The sequence below is a fragment of the Limulus polyphemus genome, unplaced genomic scaffold (assembly GCF_000517525.1).
Source record: "Limulus polyphemus unplaced genomic scaffold, Limulus_polyphemus-2.1.2 Scaffold1027, whole genome shotgun sequence".
NCBI lineage: Eukaryota > Metazoa > Arthropoda > Merostomata > Xiphosura > Limulidae > Limulus > Limulus polyphemus.
Window position 1 is genome coordinate 28,433 of NW_013666637.1, and position 9,947 is coordinate 38,379.

The following is a 9,947-nucleotide window of genomic DNA, read 5'->3' on the forward strand; positions in this document are numbered from 1 at the left end:
GTCATTCATCCCTGAATACTGGAATATTTGAAAACAATATGAAAGTTATACTATAATTCATTTTCAGAATATACTAAAGCTTGTTACAAATTATAGCTTGCAAGCATCTTTAGGTTCCAATATAAAAATATTTAATATTCCAATGCAGTAAATTACAACCGCTCACATGAATAGGTATTCTCTTTCAGTGCTGCCTTCTCTATGCAAAAAAAAATTTTTGCATGCCACAAGCCTTGAGCTCCTATGTACCTTGTAATCAACTGATTCAAATGCAAATCATCATGCAACAATCTTCCACCAGTAAGAGTGCAATACATTCTCCTGACGCATGTGACTTCCTCTATTCGATTCTATCAAACTATTACTTCTCATTTGACAGCACTCATATCAAGACATTTTTTGTGCTCTTCAAATTTAATCCATTTCATGATTGTTTTTAGCTATTATTCCAGAGTGGATTTTTATTTTTTTCTTCAACAGTTAATAACTTTTCAGATAACTTATTTTCTCAGTTTTTAATTTTATTTTCATCAAACACTTGTGTTTGATTTTCAAATTTACACAATGAATTCTGAAGTTCAAGTTACCACTTCAGTTATAATACCTTATAGTAGCATACTCACATAGGCTACAGGTGGGGTGACTCGTCTTTGGATTTATTGGCTATCATCTGCTGTTTGATTGATCGTTATACGAGTCAGCCTACTTCTCTTGCTCTTGCCCCTATTCCTCTTGAATGTGCCGAACATGTTCGGGTTGACGATGATTTTGACAGCCTTTTTCAGCAACCTGATTTTACCATGTTTTCCTATGCCCCTAATGTGGAATCAACTAGGCCTAATATGGATTTTTTGGACATGATTTCTCAGGTATGTTCTGTTTTATCCATTTCCCTGATTTCGTATGATCCCTATCCTTATATGTTACATGATACCTCCTCCTCTCAGTATTTGGTCTTCCTCCGTTTCCCTGGATATTAGGATTCATGCTGAGCATTTTGTTTCTCAGATAGTTGAGGTTGCCAGCATTCCTCACCTTCTAACAGGCTTTGAATCAGTTTGCCTTGGTCTACCATTGGGCTGAATGTCTATTTCTCAACTCTCAACAGTTAGAATAGATTTTTGCCCTCATCATCCTGTTCATCTCATGCCCAATTTTACCTCCTTCGTCTTACCCTATTGACTCTTCTATGGTACTTGTCTACTATTTACTCTCTTTCTGAGGCAATCCAAAGAGATCCTGAGGGTTTCTTGAAGGATTGCTTCTCCTGATCACCCCCACATTAGCACATTTGTCTTCTTCGGCTCTAGCTTTACCCAAATGATTTCTCTGTTGTTGAGATCTCCTGGAGAGAGACGCAGCCTTATACCACGTTCATTTACTACCTCCTTATCTCCAGAACTTATGTAAGGCCCCTTTTCTTCGGCAGTATGTTTTTAGTAATATTCCTGAGACTTTGGAATCGTGTGTGGAGTCCGTGAAACAGCACACTGCCCATTCTTCTTTGGTGGATCATTTGTCACATTCTGAGCCTTGACATGCCCCTATTACTGTTTCCCATCCAGCTCCTTCTCAGCCTTTACCTCTTCCTCCCTCCAGAGGTTCTTCATCCCGTCATTTTATTCGACACAGATGGATGCATCGCCAAAAGTAGCAGTGACAACTCAGTGGGGACTCACTTGTCTGATTTTGTTCCCCCTTTAGTGACCTTTTGCAACAGATCTGTGGGTTATTCAGGTTTTATCCGATGGACTTGTCATCCAATTTCTTTCCCCTCCTCCTCCGTTACCACAGATATCCATTTATTTTCCATTGCCTTGGGATCCCACCACCAGTCAGCATCTATCTGAGGTGGTACAAGATATTCTCTTCCAGCAGGCTATCCTTCTGCAGGTTTTTATTCCAGGCTGATTGTAGTATCCAAGAAAACCAGAGACTGGCAGCCTGTGATCGATTTGTCCCACCTCAATCAATTTTTGTTTCTACCCCGATTTAACATGGAGTCTTTTCTCACTCTTAAATGGGCTTTTTCTCCGGGTTTCTGGATGATCAAGGAAGACATTGTGAATGCTTAAATGCATATTCTAATATCTTGTCAGCTGAGACACTTTATTTGTTACCTTTCATCATGGGGTAGTTTATCAGTTTCATGCCCTGCCCTTTGGATTTGCTTCAGCCCTGTATGCCTTTTATCAGGTGGTCAAGGCAATCATCTGACATTCACATGCTCAAAGGTTGCGCTTCCATCATTACATGGATGACTGGCTTCTGTTACATTGTTCCAAACAGGAATCCACCAATCACACTCATCAGCTGCTCCTAGAGCCAGCTTGTATGGGCTGGATAATCAAATTTGAGAAGTAATTTCTTATACCTACCCAATTTCTTGTCCATTTGGGTGTTTTTTAACACTCACCTCAGTTGGGCCCAACTTTCTCCTCCTTGACTTCATTCAATAGAGCTTTCAACTCTCCATTCCCTTACTGTTCCCTCTCTAACATCTCGTGAGGTTCTATCACTTCTGAGGATGTGGTCTTCCATGGAAGTCCTCATTCCCTTGGGTCAAGCACTTATGAGGTCTCTTCAGTGGACTCTGCACAGCCAAAGGAATTTTGCACAGGATATATTGAAAGCTCCTATTTCCCTTCCTTCTTTCTTCATAGATTATCTCCATTGCTGGTTGGACAAGGCTCACACGTCGGTGACTGTTCTGCTTCCTCCCCCTTTTCCGGATTTACATAGACACTTCCCTTTTACAACTGGGGGGGCATGGGTCAATCCGTAGGAAGCTTAAGGTCGGTGGTCTCGACAGAATGATCTTACCATATCAACATTTTGGAGCTTCTGTCTGTATGTCGTGTCCTGGATCATTTTTTTCATCTTGCCAAGAATTGTCTGGTCATAATCCATTCTGACAATTTTACAGTGGTGACTTATCTCAGTCACCAAGGTGGCACCCATTCTTATTCCCTTTGTGGTCAGACCTTGGATCTTCCTTTTTTGGGCCTACACACTCACTATTTGTATTATTGCATGTAATGTTCCAGGTGCATTCAATCTTGTTGTGGATTGGCTTTCTTGTCCAGACAAAGTTTGTCTGTTGGAGTGGTCTCTCTCTATCCTCTTGTTTTCTAGTGGCTATGCCTTCAGTGGGGTCCTTCTCACCTAGATGCATTTGCCACATCTCACAGTACCAGATTACCTCTGTTTTGGTCTCCAATTCCTCATCCTCTTGCTATCAGTGCTTTCAGTCAAGATTGGACCAACAAATACATGTATCCTTATCCTCCCATCTGTCTTCTTCACAGGATGATCTTGATCACCCATGTCACTTTGTGTCAAGTCCTTCTGAGGAGATACAGTTTGTCCCACAGGTAGCTTCTTTTTTAGCTTGTTCCATTTGCCCTTCCTCTAGGGATCTTTATAAGCTAAACATTTTCTGCAGTTGATCTTTGGGTCAGGGGTTTTCACTCACTAAACCCATGGTTCCTCATATTACAGATTTTTTCATGTGGCTCTTTAATCAGGGGTCTTCTGTCTCCACAATCACAGGTTATTGAGCTGCCTTATCTCACATTTTTCATTTTTCTTAGTATCATAAAGTTTTTACCTCTCCTACCCTTTTCATCTTGTAACATTCTATCTAGATTAGTCATCCACCTCGGTATGCTGTCCTTCCAGATTGGGATGTTAATGTGGTTCTTCACTGCCTCACTTTGCCTTCCTTTGAACCTCTGTCCTCATGCTCAATTTTCCAATTATCCCTTAAAACTCATTTCCTTCTCTTAGCCCATGAATGTTGTAGGTCAGATTTATTTGCCATCATTGTTTCACATGCTCTGTATCATTCCACATATGTTCTCCTTTATCCAGATTGATCTTTCCTCCCAAAAACTTCAGTGGCTTGGGAGGGTAATTCCTTCTCCTTGTCAATTTCCCACCTTTATCCTCGGTCGGATCCAGATAGGCTACTATGTCCTGTCCATGCTCTTAGTTGTTATGTTGCCCATACAGCTTCCTTCTATGATGCCCATTCCCACCTATTCATTCCTTGGCATACATCCTCTCTTCGTGACCTTTCTCTTTGCATCCTGACCAATTGGTTTCAGCTTTTGATTTGATTGGCTTATTCTTCCTTATCATCTTCTTCCCGTACTTTTTCCAGGTGTCTTCTCATGAGATCAAGCACCTTACCTTTTCCCTGGCATCTCTATTGTCCCATGAAAGAAATTCTTCATTCAGGCATGTGAACTACCCACATACATTGTTATCTCACTATCTGCTTTGGATCGCTGTGTCTTCATCTTCGGGTTATCATTTTCCACCTGTAGCCATTCTTCAAACTTCAGTGAGACTGTGACTGAGTAAGTTATCTTTCGTATCTATATCTCTTCTTTTTCAAAGCCTCTTCCCTTTTTCTTTTTACACTGTCTGGATCCCGCTTTGTAGTGAGTGGTGCCTAACCAGGTATACTGAAAATTGTCAAATCCACACTGTAAGGCTATGATGACTTAACAGTTATAATTTCCATGGTCACGAAACTCACACTGTTGAGATGGGGTGTTCTACAAGATTGCTTGTAGGTTTGTCCTCGTGATATATTTGCTTCATTGATATGCCCATCCCAGACTGTACTCACCCATGGACTTAATGGATAAAGCAGAAGGGGATAGCTGCCCATTCCTGCCATGCCTTAGATTGAATAAATCAGTTGTGGTCTGCTTTTTGAAATAGGTTTTTCATGGTCATCTGTTGCACTGTTTCAGGTATTGTAATTCCTCTGGACTCTCCACCAAAATTTCTCCCCACTTTTTCTTCCAGTGGGGTATGGGGGTCCTTACCACTTTCCAGTTCCAAGGTGGTGGACCATAGAGGCATCCTCCTGAATGTGATAATGATAAAATATACATATAATGATAAGACCATTTAACTGAGAGTTCACCCCTTGGATTGGGATCCCTCATCCTACCCCCATGTGGATGTCAGTTCCCAGTGACTGGGTTTTGGATTCAGAGCTGAACCAATCAACATTAGTCCTCACATATGTATTACAGTGTCTCTGTTCCCTCACTCAATTATATTCTTGTTCCCTCCACTCATGTTGTGGGTCACGGTGGTGCTTACAGATTAATACAGTTCTTTCTCTTATGCTATCCCTCAATGATTTTCATATACTGAGGATGTTTTTGTGCTGGGAATGGTTCCTCTCAGATTGGTTTTGAGTGGGAGCATTTACTTTACAGGGACATCTCTCTTATGCTGATCGTCTGGATGTACGGTTTCTGGGTTGGGTTCAAAGGATTTATCCTATTGCTATCGTGTCCTATTCAAAGATTGGTGGGTATGAGATTTCTCTCTGGTCTGCTGAATGACATGTGAAGATGGTATGATGCTCTTTCCTTCCCCCACATGGATGTCAGTTCCTGGTGATTGGGTTTTGGATTGTAGTTGACTTATTGATGGTATGATACTCATCCTACCCCTGTGGGGATGTCATTTCCCAGTTGCTGGACTTTGAATGCAATTGATTTGCCATGTATGGTCTGTTGAGCCCTAGCCACTCTACATCTATGAGCACGTCCTTTTTTACTTTCACCCACATTCATGTAATCTATGGGATTGAAATTCAGAGATTCTATGGTTCTGATCTCTATCCAACCATTGTTCTCTCTCTTTTGGATGTGTTTCTCTCATTTTCCACCCATGTCTGCATCACCTCTTTTCACACTGGCCAAAGAGTGTATCTTGTACAGAAGTGGTGCGGTCTCACATATATGATCCTCTAATGCAAGGATCTCCTCTTTTAGGGTGTTCTGTGGATGCTTCTTTCTTTTCCTCTCACTGGTCCCTCATCAATGTGGGATTCTAGTTGTATGTGAGAAGAAGTAATGTTCTGTATCGGAAGTTATAGGTACTTATAGTTATAGGGAAATAGGTACTTACATCCTCTCACAATTCCCACCCTTCCTCCCCACTGAAAACTGGTACTTCCATTTTCTGTTAAAACTTGAAGTGATAGTTCAGTAGAATCATTTAGAGGGAGTCACATGCATCAGGAAGGTATGTCACACTCCTATTGGTGGAGGGTTGTCGCATGATGATTTACATGTGAGACGCAGTTGAACCATGTTAAACATAGAGTATGTCGGAGCTCAAGGCATGTGACATACAAAAAATTTTTGCACATAGAGGACAACACTGAATGAGAATAGCTATTTATGTGAGCAGTTGTAATTTACCGCATTGGAATATTATACATTTTCATATTGGAACCCAAAGATGCTTGCAAACTATTCCATAAAGAAAATATTATCAAGCATTTTACTTTTTAAGTACCTATCAGAAATACATTTTCATTATAGGAAAATTATAACTTTGAAATTGTATAATAGTACACTTAATTGTTTAAATTTTGTAAACATTGTACTTCTGTAGGTTATTGAAAATCGGCATAATATATTTGAAATAGCATGCTTATTATATATTATAGTATAGTTGACCTTAATAATATTATATTTAAATGTAGTAATTTTGCCATATATATATATATATATATTCTAATATTGAACTTTGTTTTCCATCAATATAGTTTTTTGTAATAACAGACTGCAAAGTATGTAATTTATTGTTAATGTGCTGTTTTGAAACCGTTTGCAGATTAGCTTTGATTGGGGGACTTGATGGTTTCCTGCAACTGATGATTGCTTCTAAGGCTAAACCTGATATTAGAACTTTCTCACTTTTACTGGAAACCCTGCCCTCAACCACAGAAAGTGAAGTGGCACTACTTCAATGGATTGATAAACTTCAACTAAGCCCTGACACTGACTTCTTTAATCTTCTTATCAAGAAAAGAAACTATAGAAAAGATTTTTTTGGTGCAAAGGTTGGTCAAAAGTTGGTTAAAATTTCAATTCTGTATATAGATATACATATTTATTATGTATGATATAGTTATTTCCAGTCTAACTTAATTTTTATCTCGAGGGAGCAAAATAGAACACAGAAAGCACAAGATGGGAAAGATATCATATTCTTTAGTTAAGTTGAACATGCACTAAATGTTTCAGGATGATTGAGCAAGGAGTTATTTGTCATATAAATCTTACCCAGAATATTGTGGATAATGTAATAGGCTTTTCTAAAATTGAACTGATAGGATATTGGCAAGTCAACTAAGGTGGGAAAAAAAGTTGGAAAATAGACAACTTCTATATGCCACAGAAAAAAAAGATAATTCTGTTTGATATAAACTTCACTTGGAGGTAGCCTATTCTGGCATCACTTGGCAAAAGAAAATTACCTGGTCAATTAATACCAATTCTTATGAATCTGTTTATTGCACTACTTTAAAATTAATTACAGTTGAAAAATGGCTTGAAATTAATTCTAAAAATCTCTATAAGTAGGTTAATTAGAGAAAAATAATGTAAACAAATAAAATTAACTGTCAAAAGTTAATAGCATGCCATTTAATGAGAATTTTGCTAGAAGTAAGGCTTACCTTGAAGGTTCAGACTGTTTGGAAACTTACCACAAAACATAAAACTGAGTCTTATGTGGTGCTGTGAAAGAGGTTAGATTATACCATGTTGAAACTTGGGTTACTCAGTCAAGAAGAAGTTGTTTCAATACAGGAATATGTTATGTTTCATTTTAATACCAAGGAGTTTTTTTGCCAATTCAACATGAATTATTTAGTAGTCAACATAACAATGTGACATGCTCATTGAATACTATGATCTAACCAGGTGAGAAAAACCTTTCATAATTGTTTATTTACATCAAATTCATCTGTAAGAAATGCTCAATTTTGTGTCTAAAAGCTCTGCTACTTCTTATAAGTATTGATTCTTGTTAACTTTTTAATTATTCTTTGTTTATAGCTCTAGGTAATAATTATCCAAGTTAAACTTTCCCTGTTGAAACATCCTTTCCCCCAGTAATAAATATCATTGTTTAAAGGTGAATATTTTAATTTTTGCAGAGGTTTTCTCAAAATGTCATATTAAAACTATACCATTCTCGTGGATGTTTCAGTAAAAAAATAGGCTTTTTTAGCACAACAACAGAGTTATCACCCACTTCACCCATAAATTTAGTAAGGTTTTGATTTTCTCAATATAAATTTAGTTTTTGGCTTAAAATAGGAACTCGCTTTAAAAAGATAATGATTACAGAATTAATTTTATAGTTGGAGATAAAGAGTCAAAAAAAGATAAAAGAAAGAGATTAAGGTAAAAGAATTGTAGATGTCACTAAATTGCATATTTTCACATTAGTTTTGCCTGTGTTTTTTCTATCATTTCCCTTTTATTTTATCCCCACCAACCCCACTACATCAAAATAGACCTAAAGTACCATTCTAATCATAAAACTTTTTAATGAGAACACAACTTCTCCACATAAATACATTTTGCTTCTAACACCTATGTACAATTATAAATTCAAATACAGAAATGACTTAGTAAGCATCAATCACAAATTAGAATTGATAGAGTATTAAATATTTACAATTGTTTCAAACTTAGTGACTCGCAGAGTTAAAGTTAAACATTGCATTTTGATTTGGCCGAAATATTGCTTTAGATTGCACAAAAGAAAAAAAATAAATCCAGGTTGGAGCCCTAGAATTCTTTGGGGGAATTCACAGTGTAAATTTGTGTAACGTATCCATACCTGGAATTTACAAAAGATGTGAGATTGGATTACCACTTAGCATATTACAGATTTAAAAAGGGATAGCACAATTTACCATTTTAAATATATACACTTTCATTTGGCAGTATCTTTCATCTTTGTATAAGCACTAGCAGAATGTATATTAAAATCATTTGTTTTTTCTTTGATGTCCAGAATATTACAGTTTTAATAAATTCAAAGCACTGAAGGTTTTGATAAGCCTTCAGTTGTAATATGCATTAACTCTTTGAGCACAGGCTCTCTCCCTGGGACCGACCTTGTAACCATTTTATGCTTGTTATAGTTTCCATGCTATAACTTTTAAATTAGTAAGTGAATGTTAACAAAATTTGGCAGATTATCAGTAAACGTTAGAATGTTTTCATATGCAAAATATAAATTTTTTTATTAAGTCTTAAGGTTTGTAAAGCAATGTTTTTCTCATCTATTTCTTTCTTTTCACATGTTGTCTAACTATCATGTAAAGTAATATTCATTTTAAGATTAAAGATGATTTTATGTATCAGAAAATTTTGAAATTTCACTTGCAAAATCATTATAATGTCCAGATAGTTATCAAACATTTCTTAAGAAAAAAACTATATATTTTATCTGTTATTTTCAGTAATTAATATCTACAGGTTCGGTAGATTTGACTGATCTCGCAACAACCATAAAAAATTAGGAAATAAATATATATTATGCCTCTTTCATTCTAGAATGAATACAGATTATAACACAAAAACATAAATGTTTAGACTAAGTAGCTTAAATCTTAATTGAACAAAACAACCCTACTTTAAACCAACACCCGGGATGCCTAGATACCTCTTCTAAGTTTTGCAACTGTATCCGGTCATGTGACAATACTGTATATATATATATATATCTGTGTCTGTAAATTACTTGTACCTGATGACGACAAAACCTTGTCAAAACATTGTACATTTGCTGTTATGTTAAACTTATATTAAAGTTTTTCTTCATTACCCATTCAAGCCATCTCCAAACCTTATTAGCTTAAATCTCATAACATTATACATTTATATATATTTATTATATTGACCTTTCAGCCATGCCTGGCTAACAATACAGAAGTTACAAAGATGCTGCTCACGTGCACTCATGTTACCGTATCAAATAACATAAAACTGACCTTTGGTCTGTACAAAGTAACTTATCTTGGCTGTGTTTTATTAGACTAGTATTTTGTAAAATATAGTCACATTTCAATTATTCTACATTATATATGTATATAGATTATT

The 9,947-nt window shown here is 36.6% G+C and overlaps 1 protein-coding gene across 4 annotated transcripts in view; it reads left to right on the forward strand.

The window, feature by feature from the left end:
- Positions 1 to 9,947, forward strand: part of LOC106461767 (pentatricopeptide repeat-containing protein 1, mitochondrial-like) — a 35,255-nt gene that overhangs the window by 12,021 nt on the left and 13,287 nt on the right. For all 4 annotated transcript variants that reach the window (XM_013921618.2, XM_022388805.1, XM_013921619.2 and 1 more), the window contains exon 7: positions 6,658 to 6,886. In XM_013921618.2, coding sequence (XP_013777072.1) covers positions 6,658 to 6,886 — 229 coding nt within the window. The remainder of the gene's footprint in view (positions 1 to 6,657; positions 6,887 to 9,947) is intronic.